This window comes from Erigeron canadensis, chromosome 4, assembly GCF_010389155.1.
Source record: "Erigeron canadensis isolate Cc75 chromosome 4, C_canadensis_v1, whole genome shotgun sequence".
In the NCBI taxonomy this organism is placed as follows: Eukaryota; Viridiplantae; Streptophyta; class Magnoliopsida; order Asterales; family Asteraceae; genus Erigeron; species Erigeron canadensis.
This window is the reverse complement of record NC_057764.1, coordinates 24474778-24495921: the sequence shown is the minus strand read 5'-3', so window position 1 is coordinate 24495921 and position 21144 is coordinate 24474778. Positions and strand designations below refer to the sequence as shown.

The window sequence follows — 21144 nt, the reverse complement described above, 5'->3', positions numbered from 1 at the left end:
AAGTAAAATAAAAATTTTCCATATACTAAAATTATGTTAAAATTATTATATATTGAAATAAGTTTGAAATTGTTTTGTTTCGTCTATTTTTTTGGATGATGTCATTAAAACATTAAGATAATATATTAACATGTTATGAAAAATTCTTTTAAAAGAAAATGACATCATCATAATCTTATTTTATTAATATAAGAGATCTACACATTTGCTTCATCTTCAATCTCTCTCTCATTTTTCCCTTTTATTTTTTGTTTTCTTTCCAAATGTCTTCAAAGATGCATGCAAAGATGTCTTTGAACACTATCCTACATTTTTGGCCAAGAATAGGGATCGCAAAAAAAAAACCCCGACCCGATAGGCAACCCGATATCCGATGAGAATACTCAATACTCAAACCCGTTCAGGTAGCGACTGGGGTATGTCTACCCTGACCCGACCCAATATCAATAACTATATCTATATATACTTATAAGTGATTAGTTTGAATGTCTATTCCATCTTTGTAAATACGATGTTCCACAGTAATATCAACTAATTTGTATCTATATTCTTAAACTTAAACATTCATTTCTCAAAGCATCAAGAACAAATAATATCCTTTATCAAATCATACAAATTTAGTAATTATTCTTGGAAAAATACACATACTTATCGGGTCAGGTTTCGGGTTTTGGACATAATTTTATCTTCGATGAGGTCTCCGAAAGGTATCGGATAACATATTTCTTATCGGGTTCGGGTTAATTAACATTACCCGGCTCGAACCTGACCGATTGCCATTCTTACCCAAGATGCATCATACCTTTTAACTACATCACAAAAGGACAATTTTGTTTAGCAAATGTACTAACCGCATATTGACCCCTCTATAAATTATCTAATATATACTTACCGTTATATTAGGAAGTTTATGTATATGGGGATGACTAGTATATCTATGACATTCTAAAATTTAAAATAACTCAACAAAAGCTTCTCAACAAAAAGTAGATATAATATTTGTAAAATATTTGTAACGTGACGAAGTTTGAAAAGATTGTTACATCAATTGGTTAAACAACCACTTATATACATAACATAAATGACATACCATACCGCCACTACAATATTCACGTTCGTTAATATATGTCTATGTCAAATGGACAAGTCACTCAAAACTTTTGTTTGTGTTTTATTATTTAAATACAAACAAACAAAATAATATAAATATTAAAAGAAGAATTTAAATAAAACAAATAGTATAGATAATTATAATGTTGTGTTTGTGGTATTGTTTTGAAAAAGAAAATACTTTAAACTACGGGATATAAACCATAAACAATTACATTTCATTTAAAAAAAAAACCTTGAGGATATATTATTCTAAAAAATTAACCCATAATTTAAAGTAAAACTGGAGATGACTAGCTAATTCTAACATTAATTATCTTAAATCTCTTTGGTGTTTGGTAGAATGTAATAGAAATGAGGGAAAGAGAATGAGAAATAATTTTTTAGTTTGATTGCATTAGAGAATGAAAAGAGAAAGTGTAAAGTTTCATTCTCCTGATTCTCTATAAATTGGAAAAAATGATAAGAATGAATGAGTATTTTCTAAAGTTGCTTTCAACTTTACAAAGTTGAAAACATCTTAACCTTTGGATTGAAATCCAGGATCAAGATTTAAAGTCATGTTTAAATCTTGACCCTTGATTTTTTAATTCAAGGGTTAAGACTAACAACTTTATCAATGAAATTATAAATAACTTTAAAAGATCACAATTCAGTAAGGATAATAATTAAGTTATGTATATTTTTTTGATATTTTTTTAAAATAATTTGTTTCATTTTTTTAATATTTTAATTTTAGTGTCATCAAAAGAACCGAATGTGTTTTTTTTCTTTTTTGTCACATTTTTATCCAATATTACTAGTTTACTACATTTTACCAAACACCCCTACAACAACCAATATGCCTTCCTACAAATTTTGGAACGTGCGTTCCAGCACGATGCCTCACGTGTTACTATTAAGAAGAAGACGGCATATCATTCATCAGTCATCGCACTATACACAAACACTACTGTTCAGAAAAAAATCACACTATTTCACACTCACCCCTATTTTTCGCTCTATAACCTATAACCCATCGACACGTGTCTCCTCCCAAACAGAATTTCCCGCCCATATAAAATACTTGTGCGTCTCTCATTTCACTGAATCACCTCTCCATATCTAACATCCATTTTTTTCTTTTCTCTCTCTCTCTCTCTCTAAAATCTCGCTCTCGTGTTTATCGTTCGTCGCAGATCGTCGCCATCGTTACACAAAATAGATATACATATCTATATCTATATCTACATTCAGGTAATTTATTTTTTTCATTTATTTTTCAATTTAAAACTGTAATTAAACTATTATTTTACTTCCGATTCTGTATCTATTTTTATTTTTATTTTTTAAACTTTTTTCCAGAATTTCCGATTAGGTTATATATACAGATAATATATCTATATGTCGATGATGATTAATTTAATTCAATTAATTTAATTATCATAACAATTTGAAAATGTTGTTTCATTTGTAATTCTGATTAGCTTACTTCGTTATTCATCGTTTTCACTATTATATCAGATGATTATTAGTTACATTATAGTATTCGATTGAAAAACTCTGTACTTAATTAGGTTCAGATATTTAGTTTTGAGTTTCGCTTTTATCGGTAGTCTGGAATGTTCTAAATATACATATTTAGCTTAAATTTTGTTAGAATTAGAGACTAAGTTTAGTATTATGTGTATACAGTAACACTGTTGAAAGAATTTCTTAACATTTGAGACTTAGATCTATGGCTGTTTAGTACGTTTGGAATCACTTTTTTGTATCGGATGAAATTAGATTGGTGCAGGACTGCAGATTGAGGTGTGTGTGTGTGTGTGTGTGTGTGTGTTTTTCCTGATTTTTTAGTTGTGATTTGCATAATGTGTTTTCTCTAGGATTTCAGATTTAGCTTGACTGTTATATACAGATTTGAATATTATGTTGAATGGAATTTATAATATCGGTATACATGAATTTGGATTAGTTTCAATTGAATGCATCTCAGATTGTGTTCTGTAACTCTATATTTGATTTACCTGCTTGTATGTGTTTTTCTAGAGATCCGGCTTTGATTTGATTTTCTTGTAAAGTTGATGATGATCTATAACAAGTTCTGTTGTTGAACGAATTCCATAACGTGTCTATAGCTGAATTTTGCTTACGACGTACAATACCAATGATCTGTGCTTAGAATGTGTTTGCTAGAGCTCTACTCTAATACAGGCAACAATGAGCATGGGCTTATCCGTGGCTTATATGATGACCTTGTGTTCTAGTATATAGAATCGATATAATGATTGGAGTTGCATAACAATTTTTTTCATGCAAGTCAAGAATATAAATTTGTTCTATTTACTTTAGCAAAAAAATGCTTCCCTTGACATTCTATTTCAAGTTTACTGCATACATCTATGCTGACATCCTGACATTGGTTCCCCATTCATTCTAATCAGTTGTGTTTGTGCAAGTAACATTAACATTTTTAAATCTGATTGATCTTTGCTGTTGGTGTGTGCTGTTGGAATGAAGAGGTAAAGAGAGGAAGAGAAAGATGGAGGAAGGCAGCGAGGGTAAGAAAATAGGAAAGGAGGAAGGCAGTGAGGGAAATAAAATAGGGACGGAAGAAGGCAGCGTGCAAAAAAAAGCAGGAACTGAAGAAGGTAGTGTAGGAAAGAAAATAGGGAAGTCGCCATCGTCATCTTCCCATGGCCCCGATTCCGGACCACAAGGGCTGACAAGGAGACCTTCCCGAAGCGCTGCCACAACCACATTTTCCTCTGAAGTTTTTGATAATGAGGTGGCCCCCGCGTCCCTCCAACAAATTTCACCCATCCTTCGTGTGGCAACAGAGGTCGAAAATGACTCTCCACGTGTTGCTTATCTTTGTAATTTCATCTCCCTTCTCTTCTCCTTTCAACCCAACGCCTTGATTTGATACTTGCATTGATTGCCTTAAATCATTTTATAACTGTGTCCATTGTTTATCTATGAACTAATCAATCGTATCTTTTTCTATTATGTATACAAAAAAGGTCGGTACTATGCGTGCGAGAAAGCAAACAGGTTAGATCAAAACTCCACTGGTCGAGGTGTTCGTCAATTTAAGACTGCTCTCTCCCAAAGATTAGAAAGGGTACATTAACTCTGCGTTTTAGGTTCTTTAGCTTACACTTTATTAATATAATAAGCCATCATTCGTTTTTCAGTTAGATTATTGTCTCAGCATATTTCCCAAACTTGAATTGATTCATAATAATGGATTCTCAATATTAGTGTATGCTCTTTTGGTAAAGCTTTTGACAATAACAATGAATATAATTGTGTTATGATAAAACCTAGTTTTTTCTAAAGTTTCTTAAAAAGAGATACCCATAACATCTTTCAATCATTGAGAAGGCTAATTGTAATTTACATGTGAGACTTAAATTATGCCCTTACTAAGGACTGACAGAGTCCTGCCATGTTGATTGTATTTAATCAGGCCTTCTCCCCCCCTCATTATGAAATTCGGAGGGGTGAGGATGGGATTAGGGCACATATATCTTACAATTTCAATGAGAAACGCCTTGTGAAATTTGGAATGTGCTTATCAGGACGATGCCCCGAGTAAAGAAGCTCGTGTTAAGAAGACGGATATGCGGGAAATTGAGAGCTTTTACAAGCAATATTTTGAGAAATATATCAAGGCGCTCGATCAGGGAGAAAAGGCCGATAGGTAATTTTTAGTCAAGCGTATATGTGATTTTAAAAGGCCAATTAAATGAAATGGCATTGTATATTTAGAATACTAAAGACTAATTTTAAACTTCTTCTTGTCTAACTTTACCAGGGCTCAACTTGGAAAAGCTTACCAGGTGGCCGGAGTGCTTTTCGAAGTCCTCTGTTTCGTACAATCTGAAAAGGCTGAAAAAGTTTCTGCTGATGTCAGTACCTGCCTGTTTCATTAAATATTCTATTTTCTGGTTTTAATCATTAGTCATTACTTAATGTGACTGATCTTTCTTTGTATGCATAGATTATTGCCTCAGCTAGGGATGTTGAGGCAAAGCGGGTAATATACACTCCCTACAACATTTTGCCTCTTGATTCTGCTGGGGAATCACAGTGCATCATGCAGTTTGAAGAGGTATCTCACCGTATATCTACTTTGATTCCTGTGGGTATATCTGTACTGCTTTTATCTGTCTATATTTGTGACACTGCAGATTAAAGCAGCAGTGGCTGCTCTCAGGAACACACGTGGTTTAGATTGGCCAGCCTCTGTTGATCAGAAAGAGCAGAAATCAGGAGCACTAGATCTTCTAGATTGGCTAAGGGCAATGTTTGGGTTTCAGGCATGTCATCTTTCAAGATTTATTTACTATTTGAAGACTAGCTATTTACATATTAGGTTTACTGACTCGTTCATGTATCTTGATTTATATTTTACATTATATTTGGATTTTATTCCAGAAAGATAATGTTAGGAACCAGAGGGAACATTTGATCTTGCAACTTGCCCATCCTCAAGCCAGGCTGACGCCTAAGCCAGATCCAAGTAACAAGGCATGCACCTCATGTTAAACGTACTTTTATCCATTTTATCAGAACCTTATGACTCTTGCACTGGTTTATGCATTGATCATAATAATTTATTATGTTTTTAAGGCTGTTCCCATTATATATGATCTTCCTGACTTTGCAATCTAAAAACCAACCAAACCAAATGATCTTTCAATATCTTTACATCCCTAGTTAGTGTAACTTTGTATCTTTTACGGTGGGGGTGAACTCATGGGCTGTCGTGTCCATATGCATCAGCATTCTTATTATTTGTTTATGAGCTGACATAACGTTTTAGTTTTTTAAGTTCTCTCTATACAGCACAAAGGTGTTTGGTTAACAATATAACTTCTGAAGTTACTGTGATGCAGCTGGATGATCGAGCAATTGATGTTGTTATGAACCAGCTATTTAAGAATTATAAGACCTGGTGTAAGTTCTTGGGTAGAAAGCATAGCTTAAGGTGAGCTCTGCTCATGATTTTAAGTTTCCACGGTAGTTTATGCCAGTGAGCATGTAATTTTCATCTATTCTATATTCTATAAGTTTAAGTTAGCCAATGTTTTGCAGGCTCCCTCAAGGACATGAAGAAGAGAAACAGAGGAAGCTACTCTATACAGGCCTCTATCTTCTTATCTGGGGCGAGGCTGCCAATATACGCTTTTTACCAGAGTGCCTGTGCTACATCTTTCACAATGTAAGTATTCCATTGGTTACAGTTTTACAGTGGTATGTGACCACAAATGTTTTTGTATGAATTTAAGACCATTATCTATTAATGACCCGGTCATGCCATCCATTCAGATGGCATATGAACTCCATGGCTTGTTGGCTGGAAATGTCAGCATTGTCACTGGGGAAAATATTAAGCCATCTTATGGTGGGGATGATGAAGCCTTCCTTCGCAAAGTTGTAACTCCAATATATCGAGTCATTGAAAAGGTACTCTGGTTTCAACCCATACACATATAGTCAAACTATTACTCTTAAAAAATAGTGTAATGATTATTGTTATCATGATGAAGGAAACCAAGAGAAGCAAAAATGGAAAGGCCCCATATTCTGCTTGGTGCAATTATGACGATCTTAATGAATATTTCTGGTAAAGTCTTGAGAGATATTGTAAAAAAACAATATGGTCTCAAACCACAGAATATCTTCTGAACCTAACTTCTTTGCTAATTTTGTAGGTCAGCTGATTGCTTTTCTTTGGGTTGGCCTATGCGTGATGATGGCAAGTTTTTCAAAGCAACATGGGACAGAGAAAAGGTTCATCTCTAATGTATATAGTTCTAACGGTTACAAGCGCCTAGGATTTAGTTTTTAAAAAAAAAAAGACTTGAATATGTATGTGCGTGTGTGGTGACAGGGAAAACCACCATCTCATATGGCTGGAAGCCTTGGAAAATCATATTTTGTTGAGACACGGTCATTTTGGCATACTTTTAGAAGTTTTGATCGTTTGTGGACATTCTTTATACTAGCTCTTCAGGTAAGAAGCAGATGAAGATACAATTCTGCTCTCCTATTAGGTATTGTGCAACTTAGATTGAATTGTTCTATTCCAGATTATGGTTATCATTGCATGGAATGATGTTTCATTGTCCAAAGTTTTTGAGAAGGGGGTGCTATACAAACTATCCAGTATCTTCCTTACAGCAGCGGTTCTGCGTTTCTTCCAAAGTAGGCTTTTCTTTATGTATTTTTTTTCCTTGTGGATTCTGCTATGTTAATAGTTTTAGGATTCAAATTAACTTCATTGGAAAAACATACTTCAGTTTATTGGTCTTTGGTTATCAGTGTGTTGTCATAATCCATAAGTGTCTCGTGCCTGCTATAGGTATATTGGATCTTGTCCTGAACTTCCCTGGATATCATAGATGGAAGTTCACAGATGTATTGAGGAGCGCTTTAAAGATTATTGTTAGCCTTGCATGGTCCATAGCTCTTCCAGTATGTTATGTACACCAAACTGACAACATCTCAATGCCCTTTGGGCAAGTTGAAGATATTCTTTCTTCCCTTAACCGATTTCGGAGCATTCCATCCCTGTACCTTATGGCCGTGGCGTTCTATTTGCTTCCGAATATACTTGCAGCAGTACTTTTCATTTTCCCTATGCTTCGGCGTTGGATTGAAAACTCTGACTGGCTTATTGCAAGATTTCTTCTATGGTGGTCACAGGTACAAACTTGTTCATATCATTCTCATTGTTGAATTTTCAGTTGATCACACATTCATTTGTATCTAGCATCCTTTGCCATATGAATAAATATTAGTTTTTGATTAGACATGGCTATGACTCGAACTTCTAGTTTTGCAATTGTCAATATTCGTATTATGATTATGATCACTATTACTATTACTCCGTATTATTGTTGCCAACAATAATGCCAAAGGTGGCCGAAGTAGATTATTTTGGTCTGTTTGAAAATATTTAAAGCTGCCGCAATATTAGAGTTACAGTATCTTCTTAAAATGGCAGACCTGCTAGTCATAAATGGGAGATGGACTTGAATTTTCTCTTTCTTTATCTCTGCCCTTCCATCCCCTTTCTCTTTTTATGTCTCTCTCACACACACATGGAGGGAGGCTATTCCTTTCTAGTTAGATAGACATATAATCTTTACTGTGCATTTCTCTGCTCTCTGCAGCCCAGAATTTATGTCGGGAGAGGAATGCATGAAAGTCAATTTGCTCTTTTAAAGTATGTGTATGGCTGTTGAGCTTTCTACTGTGTATCATTTTGTATTCAGTTATCTAATGTATACTGTCACTTTTTTCTGTCAATATCAGGTACACTTTCTTTTGGGTGGTTCTTCTAAGTGCAAAGTTTGCTTTCAGCTTCTTTTTTCAGGTTTTTACTCCATGCCCTGAACTTTATATTCCATCAGATTGAATATCAGTGGATTCTGTTACTATAAAAGTTTTCTGCTCCCCAGATAAAACCCTTGATCAAGCCGACTAAAGATATTATGAAAATCAAACGCATACGATATGCTTGGCATGAATTCTTCCCTGATGGTTTGTGTTCATCCTGGGATCTTTCTTTTGTTTCTTTTATTATAAGGGTTTTCATAACTTGCATTGAATATGCAGCTAAAAACAACTATGGAGCGGTTGCTGCACTGTGGCTACCTGTTATTTTGGTGTGTTATATATTGTTTTTGTTTGCTTAATCCCAATATTTACCAGTTTTCTTGTTCTAAACTCATCTTAATTTCTACTGTTACTATTTTCGTCTTTGATTCTCCACTGATGATGTGCTCGCTATTTTATCTTAGTTGAAAAGCTGATGTGCGCTATATGTATTACTCAGGTCTATTTTATGGACACTCAGATATGGTATGCTATATTTTCAACTTTGTGTGGTGGTATTATCGGGGCCTTTGATCATTTAGGAGAGGTACTGAGTCCCTATCTCTCTCTCTCTAACTACCCAATCGTCTTTTTTTTGTATGAAGAAATGCTATGCATTTTATTATGTTTTCACTTTTTATTAGCTGAAAGGCTGAAAGCAGCAAGTCATCCTTACAACAATACAACCTTTGGATTAATTAACATCCTAGGATTAAAACCTTGGTTCTTAGCTGATAAGATCATATCTCTCCTATACCAAATGTTCACAACATTGCAAAAACTTAAAGTAAGAGAAGATATAGAGATATGAGAAATGAGAAATGCAAGAACATTGAGATACCTGCCGTTCTCAGCTTTTGTTTTCTTGTTGGTTAGTTTATAAATTGTTACTCCTGAGGTACTTAATTTCTTTCGAAGAGTTTTTACCCAAGGTCCTAGGAGTTGCAACCTTTAGCTTTTTTCACCCTTTTTATATGAAGGCCCTATTAGGAAATGTGAGGTGGCTAGGGTACAATTCTGAAACTATGCTCTGTTAAACAAACCTGTTTAATGCCCTGCTAAAGTTATCTCTGGCGGGGTACTAACTCTCAGAATTTTACCAGATCAGCACCGAATGCTGTAGTATTCCTTGAGTCCTCTGCTTCTCCACCTGCACAACAGTACTATATAGAATTCATTGACTCCAGCTCTACTTAATTCAATTCAAATAGGTTAACAAACACCATTCTTTTTTTCACTGAATTGCTTGAGTAAAATCTGTATTAGCAATTTTTATCATAGGTAAAGTAAGCATGCATGTAAGCTCAACAGCAGGTAAACATATCTATCTACTAAATTTCGATCAGGTTGGTAAAACATTTGTGATTAATCATTTAGTTACATAACTATGCGTGTTTTTAGAATTTAGTGGGCCCAAAATAATCTGGTTTAGAAAGTGGAAAGCTGAGTTTTGATTATTAGCTTGAGTGCACACTTTGCTACTTAACTGTAAGTACTCCTTTTTAAGTGGAGAGGCAGAAGTCTGTATGACCTTTTATATTTTAGTTAACCACAACAGTATCGAGACTACGTAAGGGTTCAACTACTTTGCTGATGCTACAAACAGTATATATTCTTATATGTGTAGTGTCATGCAGATAAGAAAGTTTCACGAGCATGGTTTTTTTTGGTTTGTTTGAACATTGATTCTTCAGATCTGTATTGCTTGTTCCAAGTGCTAACATTCCTGTATATCGTCATAGATACGAACATTGGATATGCTAAGGTCCCGCTTCCAGTCTATACCTGGTGCATTCAACGCGTATTTGTTACCATCTGAGAGGACCAAGAAAGAGGGATTTTCTCTCTCTAAACGATTTGCAGAGGTACTTGAAGAGTATTTGATGAGAACAGTTATCTTGTAATGAAATGATACATGAGATTGTTATTCCACCATAAATATAGGTTACACCAAACAGGAGAACTGAAGCAGCAAAATTTGCTCAGCTGTGGAATGAAGTTGTATGTAGCTTCCGTGAAGAAGATTTTATAAGTGACAGGAAAGGCCGCTCAACCATCATTTATGAATTTTACCATCTTTTAGTTTTATTTGAGAAGATAGTTCAAACTTAGATATGAGTTTACCTATTGCAGGGAGATGGACCTGCTGTTAGTCCCGTATTCTTCAGACCCCAACCTCAACCTAATTCAGTGGCCACCGTTTTTGCTTGCTAGCAAGGTTTGTTTAATTATTCAAATATTCTTATCTATGTATATTGTTCTCATATCCTCACTGTTCTTTCAGGTACCAATTGCAGTTGACATGGCAGTGCAATTTCGATCTAAGGATACTGATCTCTGGAAACGTATATGCTCTGATGAATATATGAAGTGTGCTGTCATTGAATGCTACGAGTCCTTCAAGCTTGTCCTAAATGCTTTGGTTGTTGGACATACTGAGAAAAGGTTGTGTAAGCTAAATTTTTCTTTAAGTCTTTCAACTTTCTATCTTCTCTACAAAAGCATTGTACCACAAAATATTCAAATAGCTTAAATGAAACATTTATACATATCTAAGTCCATTGAAGTTTGTTCCACTATTTGATGGAAATTTCAGCTGTTTCCATTAAGGATATCTCCTATTATCTGCAGCATATTCTTTATTAGGAAAATCATCAAGTTTCTACGAGTAATTTCTAAATGTCTATGGCATCATTATACAGCTCTACTGGTGCTTTTAGTGCATAAAATAATCTTAATGTTTTAGGCATATGAATCATGTTCCATAAAAAAGTTACCTAGTTAGACATTTTAACTTTCATGTAAGCCTATCTTTAAATATTTGCATAGTCATAAAAAATAGATTACTTAATAGATTGCATTTCTTCCATCTATCAGAATCTCTGGTTTTATTATCCATTGTGTGGCCAACATCTGGCTTAGCAGTCACAAATTTTCTACAATCATCTTGTGAATATGTCTTCTGGATACCCTGAATTTTTCCCTGTTGTTCATAACATTCCTATTAACATTTTTTTACCTATTTCTATATCCCTATGATGTTATACAGACCCCAAGTAAAAAAATGTTATCCTGCCTGACTGCTTTTAAACCCAGACATGCTATCAGCATCAATGTAACTTTTATCCAAACTGTTTGATCGTGTGATCTAAACCCTTGCACACTAAAGCACATATTCATAACCCCAACCAATGAATTAACATGTTTCCCTAGTTGCATCAATAATAATGATATAATCTTAGCTTCTTCAGTGAGCTTTTCTGTAACACAATAAAAAAGACGAACTTGACTGTAAGCACTAACCACTACAGTAATAGGAAAAACATATATCTGTAACTCCGACCTGATGTTCCTATCTCCGTTCTTCATCAACATTGTGTTATATTTGATTGATCATTTGGGTATTTATTCCAATGCTGACTTAAAGTTGTATTACCCTCCATAGAAGGTGGGTATCTTTAACCTTCTTCTTTGAGTGCTATGACCACCACTGAAGTTCTTGATATAAAATTTTATTTTGTTAGAAATGCAAAGGTTAGCAACCGCCACATAATAGTTCACACATTTTCCATAATGAGACTTGAACCCACAACTTGGTTAGTGGACTGACTTAAATGTTGCTAGGCAAGAAGCCCTTTTAAGAACATCGATCCCTTCCACTCCATCTCTGATTTTTGTTCTGTTGACAGGATAATTGGTATCATAATTAAAGAAGTTGAAAGCAACATTTCCAGGAATACTTTTCTAACGAATTTCAGAATGGGCTCTCTATCTACTCTTCGCAACCAATTTGTGAAGTTGGTGGAAATTCTGGTGAGTCATTCAAAAACAGAAATTAGTGCTCTTTGTTAGTGTAGTACTGATCATTTTAACATGTTATAATTATACATGTTGCAGAGAGAGGGTGACGAATCTAAGCACAACACTGTGGTTTTGTTGCTTCAGGACATGTTAGAAGTAGTTACTCGTGATATGATGGTCAACGAAATCCGGTTTGTGATATCAGCATTTCATGAGTTTTTTTTTTTTTTTGGAGCGGCAGATTCATATATTAATATAAATATGTCTATTAGCAAGGTACTAGAGCCAGGCAGCGTTGCAAGGTTGCTAGCTTGAGAGGAAAAATTCCTCTATGGGACTAAGGGGTTCCTAGGCATTTACCCTTTTCAGAGACTAAATAAACAAACAATCGCATTTCATGAGTTTATGATAATGCAATAATCATCGATGCACAGTATATTTTTTATTTGATACATTCTACAATCAGATAACAACTTTGTAAATGTTTGTTTCAGTGAATTGGCAGAACTTGGACATGGTAGCAAAGATTCTGGAGCACAGCTATTCGAGAAAGCTGTCAATTCTAGACCTGCTATAGAGTTTCCTCATTTCACTTCCCAGTGGGAAGAACAGGTTAACTTTCAATTACACGTGTTTTATAAGATATTTCCTTGGAACACTCTCTCTCACACACACACACACACACTGTGATCAGTACTTTAGTTTGCAGTTACAGATGATTATAATTGAAGTTTTACCGTTGCAGATGAAGCGGCTCCACCTTCTTCTCACTATAAATGAAGCTGCCATGGATGTCCCAAAAAACTTGGAAGCACGGCGTAGATTAACATTTTTCACAAATTCCCTTTTCATGGGAATGCCCCCAGCACCGCGAGTGCGTAAAATGCTGTCTTTCAGGTACAAATTTTGTTTTCATCAAGCTATATATATTTAGCAATAAGTCATATGCCTGATGACAGGGAACAGGTCACACTTGTTTGTAGTATTTATGAGTCTATAAATATAAAAATTTGGTAGGAAAATCTCAGTTACTAAGTAGTTTCTTCATGAACACTGACATGTGGATTGAAATTTCTGGATGGTTAAATATTAATCACCACAAAATATGAATAAGTCTTGAGTAGTTAAGTGAGGGTGCTATTGAAGATCGCGAAAGAGAGTTTAAACTTCAATTTGCAATAATGTATCTGCTTGTTGCTGGTACTGCTTCAATTCTTTTATAAATCACTAAATATACATACAAAAGACTGTGAAAGCTGGTACGTGAATCCAGAACAATATGTTAATTTATCAGCATGATATATAATCATTATTTGGTATCTGCAGTGTCATGACCCCCTACTATAGTGAAGAAACCGTTTATTCCAAGAGTGACCTTGACATGGAAAATGAAGATGGCATATCAATCAAATATTACCTGCGAAAAATCTTTCCAGGTTCTGATAATGTAGCATTAACCTTCTAGTATACATCTTCGCTCATGAACACATGTTAATTGTGGGTTGTATGGAATCGAAAAATCGATGTATCAGATGAATGGGAAAATTTCATGGAGCGCATAAATTGCAAAGAAGATTCAGATATATATGAAAATGAGGAAAACATACTACAGCTCCGTCATTGGGTCTCCTTAAGAGGACAGACACTCTGTAGAACAGGTAATTCCATATAAATTTAATGTAAAATATATCCCCGATTTTATTGCGTTCCTAACGATTGTTAGCTATGCAGTTAGAGGGATGATGTACTATAGAAGGGCATTGAAGCTTCAGGCATTTCTTGATATGGCTAATGAAAGACGTAAGAGCAAAAATATTAATCTAGTATTGGCTTTGTGCATGTATGCAGCTTTTTTCCTTTGGAGCATCTTTGGATCCATGCTATAAAACCATTTGCTAGAATCTATATACTTACTGGGAAATCAGCAATGATAAGAGAGGAAATTCATAATAGTTATATGTTGCCCCATAGAAGTTTTCATATCTTCTACTTCTACTCAAATATGGACTAGTAGTAACTGAAAATCATCAAACTCAATTCTTATTATATACTTTTTGATATAATATGGCACTAAAATGGCCATGTGAATTATACTCATCGAGCAAATGAACCATTTTCCCAAAAAATGGCCATGTGAATCAAGCGATTTTAAATTCCAGTCCTTTCCGAAGTGCACACTTATTGGTTCATTGCCAACTTTGATATTATTTACTAGACTTCCTGATGTCTTTTTAGAAATGCAAGTATTTCACACAATTCCACATATATTTACAGTTTGTCCTGTATATCTTCGTTTGGAGGAACAGAATTGTATGTAACTGACTTTTTGATGGTAATTCTCACATCCTAATTCTTTATGTACATAACAAGCAGAAATATTGGAGGGCTATAAAGCTGTCACTATTCCATCAGAGGAGGATAAGAAAAGCCAGAAATCCTTGCATGCTCAACTAGAGGCTGTGGCTGATATGAAGTTCACTTATGTAGCGACATGTCAAAACTATGGAAATCAGAAACGTAGTGGTGATCGACGTGCAACAGACATATTAAATTTAATGGTTAAGTAAGTATTTCATGGGACGTAGAAAATTTTCCGCATAATTTTGTGATTTTATTGATAAATCTGGTTTCCCCTGAATTCTTGGTGAGCAGCAATCCAGCTCTTCGTGTAGCATACATTGATGAAGTTGAAGAAAGAGTAGGAGCCAAATCACAGAAGGTCTACTATTCTGTCTTGATTAAAGCTGTGGATAATCTTGATCAGGTAGTCGGCCTTTAAATTTTCAATAATCATAATTGTCATCTGATATCTCTGGGAGAACATGACACTAAATATTTGCTTACTGCATATCTACGCTTTCTGAAGGAAATATACAGGATAAAGTTGCCTGGTTCACCAAAAATAGGAGAAGGGAAGCCTGAGAATCAAAATCATGCCATAATATTTACAAGAGGAGAAGCTCTTCAAACAATTGATATGAACCAAGTAATCTATTAGTTATTGTTGGCTCTTTATTACAGTAAATGGCTTGTTGTTTAGTTGGTTTGTTTCGTGAAGGACAACTACTTGGAAGAAGCTTTCAAAATGCGTAACTTGCTTGAAGAATTTAATGAGGATCATGGAGTGCGGCCCCCAACAATTTTGGGTGTACGCGAACATATCTTTACAGGAAGGTTCGGGCAATATTTAAGCTGGATTTAGATAATAGATATATGTTTCTGCTTATAGAATTGTACTTGATATCATTTTTTCCCCCTACAGTGTTTCTTCTTTGGCCTGGTTCATGTCAAATCAAGAAACAAGCTTCGTCACGATTGGACAAAGAGTTCTTGCCAGGCCACTGAAGTATGTCACTTCTTCTAAATCTCGTTGAAAGTAAACTTATTACTTATTAAGATGCATTCCTTTGTTTATACAGGTGATGAGAGTGGTATAAAATGTATGCACCATAAATTGCAGAAACATGAGAATATATCACGAGAACATCTAAGACAGTTATTCGTTTGATAACCCTATAATAATGACCAAAGTATCCTAAAACTAATAATCAATATTCCACTGCATGATATCTATCTCCTATGAGGCATCAATTATATTAATATGATATTTCAAAAAGAGCTTCTGTTATTGATTATCTACTTCATTTAATGCTGATGTTAGACTTGAAAAACTAAGTTATGCATAATATTGGTTGGGTTCAGGGTTCGCTTCCATTATGGACATCCAGATGTCTTCAATAGGATTTTCCACATTACACGAGGTGGCATCAGCAAAGCGTCAAAAGGCATTAACCTAAGCGAGGACATCTTTGCAGGTAATCTTGTGCCACATAGTTATATACTCTGTTTGATAAACTTGCCATGATTTACTCAAGATAATGCTGTAACCATTGAGACTCGTCATGTAGGGTTCAATTCTACGCTAAGACGTGGAAATATAATTCACCTCGAGTATATCCAAGTAGGAAAGGGAAGGGATGTTGGCCTCAACCAAATCTCACTTTTTGAAGCTAAAGTGGCATGTGGCAATGGGGAGCAGACTCTAAGTCGGGATATCTACAGATTAGGCCATCGCTTTGATTTTTTCCGGATGTTATCTTGTTACTATACGACTACAGGCTTCTATGTCAGCTCTATGGTATAAACTTTACTAGATGCCAACCACTTTTAAGTTACTTTGCCATCCCTTTTAACTAATCTTCGTGGGCAGTCAAGTATAAAATTTTCTTAGTTCCCAACTTTTATATATAAGGTTTCATACCAAAATTATGCCAATTTACCAGCCTTTAGTACTGATCTGATTGGGTAGTTAAGTACAAAATATCCTTAGTTCCTAACATTTTTAGAACCCCGGTCATCCGAAAATGAGTATTTTGATGGCAATTGGTATTTTAGATTCACGATTGAATTCGGAGCTAAATGTTTTGTTTCAGAAATAAGCTCTCCTTAAATTCATTATATCAAATAACCCAAAGTTTCGATTGATAGCTTTAATGTGTATAATTACTGGCCATTTTACTCAAAGCTGACTCATAATTTCTGTTAATACTATCCAGCTGGTGGTCCTTACGGTGTATGCATACTTGTATGGAAGACTTTACCTCTCTTTGAGTGGATTAGAGAAAGCAATTATGAAATCAGCAAGAATTAGGGGAGATACTGCTCTGAAAGCAGTCATGGCTTCTCAGTCTGTAGTTCAACTGGGTCTTTTAATGGCTTTGCCTATGGTCATGGAGATTGGACTAGAACGAGGTTTCAGAACAGCAATGGGTGACTTGATCATCATGCAGCTCCAATTAGCAGCTGTCTTCTTTACATTCTCCCTTGGGACTAAACTACACTATTTTGGTCGCACAATTCTACATGGTGGGGCCAAGTACAGAGCTACAGGGCGTGGTTTTGTTGTGAGACATGAGAAGTTTGCCGAGAATTACAGAATGTACTCAAGAAGCCATTTTACTAAAGCCATGGAGTTGTTCATTCTGCTTCTGGTTTATCAAGCATATGGATTGTCAGCTACAAGCAGTACAGCATACTTTTTTCTAACTGCTTCGATGTGGTTTTTAGTGGTTTCTTGGTTTTTTGCTCCATTCTTATTCAACCCGTCAGGGTTCGAATGGCAAAAGATAGTGGAAGACTGGGAAGATTGGTCAACATGGATCAGCAACCGTGGTGGCATTGGTGTTCCTGCTAACAAGAGCTGGGAGTCATGGTGGGAGGAAGAGCAGGAACATTTACAGTACACTGGTCTTCTTGGACGTGTGATGGAAGTTTTCCTCTCTCTTAGGTTTTTTGTGTACCAGTACGGAATTGTCTATCAACTTAGAGTGAGCCAAAGTGAAAAAAGCATCATGGTAAGAACAGAAATCTGCTTAGATGGCAATTTTGACCCATATATTTATGATTTGGTCAGCTGGGAGTTGTGTTTTTATCTCAAAAGGGTGGTCATGCTAAAGAATTTTGCTAACAGGGAAACACAGTGAATGGATCAAACTGGTTGAAAATCCCCCAAAAGTGTATTTTTTTTGTTAACTTGACCTTGTAATTCATATTTTTAATAAGTATGCTGTTATTGAAATATTATGGTTTTGTAAACAGATTTGACTTGCTAATTGTTAATAAAAATTAACTATTTTGAAGGTGAAAGTGTTTCAGATCAACCCCACCCCATACCAAAACTACTCATTTTGACTGGTTATCCAACCCACTGAATCCACCCATTTTGTCAACTCTATAAAATTCTTCTTCCTTGAGAACCTGTATCTTCACTGGAAATCATGAAGTTTTCTCTTGTAACAATTACAGGTCTACGGTCTATCTTGGATTGTGATTCTTGCTGTAATAATCATCTTGAAGGTCTGTACTGAAACCAAATTCCTCCCATACTAGTTCTTTAAACCTCTTGTCAAGCGAGCAATACAAAATGAGTCTACTTTTTAATTGCAGATTGTAACCATGGGCCGGAAGAAGTTCAGTGCTGATTTCCAGCTAATGTTCCGACTTCTTAAATTGTTCCTCTTTGTTGGATTCATTGGCACGCTTGTGATTCTTTTTCAGTTCCTTGGGCTTACTGTTGGAGATATTTTTGCAAGCTTAATTGCGTTCATGCCAACTGGATGGGCAATCTTGCAGGTAAACATGCTCATATCTTAGTTTCATTTTTCAGCATATACAAACCTTTTCCAAGATTCAGTCATCATTGTATATCACCGTTTTCTTGTAATGCGCTGTTAGGCTCAGTTATCAAACACACAATAGTAATTCTAAATTATACATGATAGTTATTTGGCTACAGTCTGCTTAGAATCATGATCATTGCTAGAAGTTTCGACTCTTGATAAATTTGATAATGATGTTTATAAGTGATTACCCCTATTGTGGATACCAAGGGACAAAAAAGAGAACGATTTCAACCCATAATCAACGAAATAAATTAGGCTTCCATGTAGCCACCTGCAGTGCTGTTAGAAGAAACTAGATCGCTAAAAACAAGTAGATTAGGTCAAGTCAAATATAAGGGCGTTTATACTGACAAATATAGATCTCAGTGAAGTTAGTGATATTCTGCATTTGCAGATAGCACAAGCATGCAGGCCAGCAGTGAAGGCATTGGGAATGTGGGGGTCGGTGAAGGCACTGGGGAGAGGATACGAGTATATGATGGGGGTGATGATCTTCACTCCAGTGGCCATACTTGCATGGTTCCCAATGGTATATGATTTCCAAACCAGGCTTCTTTTCAACCAAGCTTTTAGTAGAGGGCTACAGATCCAACGTATTCTAGCAGGTGGTAAGAAAAACAAGTAGTCATTAGTAATATACTTAGCAAGTAAATGAGGGTAGATAGTTCATATAGCAAGTAAAAGAGGGTAGATAGTTCATATGTTGTATAAACAGCATGCGCACATTAAATAGTTCATATGCTGTATAAGTGTCTTGATAGGAATCAAGGATACAGAGGTACAAGCCTATAGAACAAATCCTGTTCAAGTGAGGTCGAATATGCTGTATAAACTGTATGTGTACATTCGATGCAGTTTACCATCAATAGTAGTATAAACTTGTCATTTTTTATTATTTTTTTTGGTCATGAAAAGAGGCTCCGTATGTTAAGTTGGTCATGCACTTATTATTCACCATTATTAGTTTGGGCTAGAGGTGGCAAAATGTACGGGTCGGATCGGGTTGGATGACGGGTAAAAATGGGTCCAGGTCAAAACGGGTCATTTATAAATCGAGCTTAATTATATGTTTTTCTTAATCATCGTTATTGTTTATTAAAAGCAATGTTAATTCATCTTAATTATATGTTTTTATTTTCTTTTTCGAATTCAATATATAGATGCTGGTTTGTAAGTTAATTAAATAGTAAAATAGTTTATAACCATAAAACGTTGTAAAAAGATATTTGTATATAAACATGAAAATAAAAATAACTAAAAAGAATACTACAATATAAAAAAAAGATGTATATATAAACTTCAAATGAAATCAGATGTAACTGAATCTAAATTAAATCAAACATCTAGTAGGTGGAGGGTCCCACACTAACCATTTGTACAAAACGGAAGAAAGTATTGCCGCTTAACCATTTATACAAAACGCATATATGATAGTACAATGGCTTTGGTGTTTTCGGTTGGTAAAATGGGACCACTAAATCCAGTCATCCATAATCATTCATTCCTAAGTCTGCCCAATTTAACCCGTAATCATTTTTAAGTCTGCCCAATATAACCCGCTTACTAGTAGAGGGATTGTTTTTGTGGTCCATAACAACCCGTGTGAAACTTGCATGGAGTCCAACGAGATCCATTCTTTTCTAAAAACAACCCAGATCAATCCAAATTGATGTATCTGGGTTTAATTTGCCATCTCTAGTTTGGGCTTTTAAGCATAAACCATCCCATACGTACATAAATAGATTTTTCTTTTGGTAGTATTATGCCATCATACTCCGATCCGATATTAGTTGTTTAGGTTTTAGGTAAAATAAAACAAGTATCAAGGTAAAACAGATAAAACAATAGGGATCTTTTCATTGAAAATCACCGTGCATCATGAAAATCATCGTACATTAATTATCTTGTGAATATTCGTGCATCAACTTAACCATGGTATTAAGGTCAAGATCTTGTTTTATTTGTTTTACTTTAATAGTTGTTTTATAATACACAATCCCGACTTGTTTATTAACTATTGTTGTTTTAAGAGTTCGCCACCTAATGTTACCCTACTATGGTGATTGTGGAATATCTTTTTGCTTTTAGAATGGTATTGAAGTCCTTTATTTGGGTTAGTCCATTGGGTATCTAGTTTATTTCGGGTTCCTCGAGTTTGGAAACCATTGAACCAACTTGAATCGAATACAATTGTGACAAAATTTCGATTCAAAAACCGAGTTCATTTTTGGTTTCAGCCAATCTAAGAACTATTATTAGACAAATACAACATATAATAAATAGATTCATAAATTGTACTAATAAAGAACGGATAACCAAATCCGTTGATAAACTATACAACATGAACAAAAGGAATTCTAAAAGGAACAATGATCAAGATCACATCATATCACATACTAGAGTGAGAGTGTTTTTTTTTTGTTGGGCTTGATTTTTGGTTTGTTCAGTTTTGAAAGAATTACTAATCAAGTGTGCAGTACAATGGCTCGGCAAAAATAAGCAAATATGAGTCAGTCTTCTTAGGAACCAACTTTGGTGGTAAATGTGACAAAACATTGAAATGAGGCTCTATGAGTTTGCTTTAGATGGCAAAAGTGATTTATGCAAGAAGTACAGAGCAAGGATAATGAAGATATGCAAAGTCGGTGACTAGTGCATGTAAACTCTCTTAGAAAGATGA

General features: G+C 35.0%; 1 protein-coding gene across 1 annotated transcript; it reads left to right on the top strand.

The window, feature by feature from the left end:
* The first annotated feature begins 4673 nt into the window (after positions 1-4673).
* LOC122595031 (callose synthase 5-like) lies at positions 4674-19237 on the top strand. Its single transcript, XM_043767308.1, is given in 39 exon segments — positions 4674-4795; positions 4910-5003; positions 5096-5206; positions 5286-5414; positions 5533-5625; positions 5994-6085; positions 6193-6319; positions 6427-6564; positions 6648-6724; positions 6813-6891; positions 6992-7114; positions 7191-7305; positions 7463-7806; positions 8277-8329; positions 8419-8479; positions 8565-8646; positions 8722-8771; positions 8942-9028; positions 10224-10346; positions 10426-10611; positions 10613-10926; positions 12171-12294; positions 12379-12473; positions 12777-12894; positions 13028-13179; positions 13609-13718; positions 13815-13940; positions 14014-14082; positions 14656-14845; positions 14935-15046; positions 15149-15268; positions 15341-15456; positions 15545-15628; positions 15985-16097; positions 16191-16420; positions 16839-17636; positions 18088-18138; positions 18229-18414; positions 18859-19237. Coding segments are annotated over 39 exon segments (5583 nt in total). The 5' UTR covers positions 4674-4715; the 3' UTR covers positions 19090-19237.
* The last annotated feature ends 1907 nt before the right edge of the window (positions 19238-21144 follow it).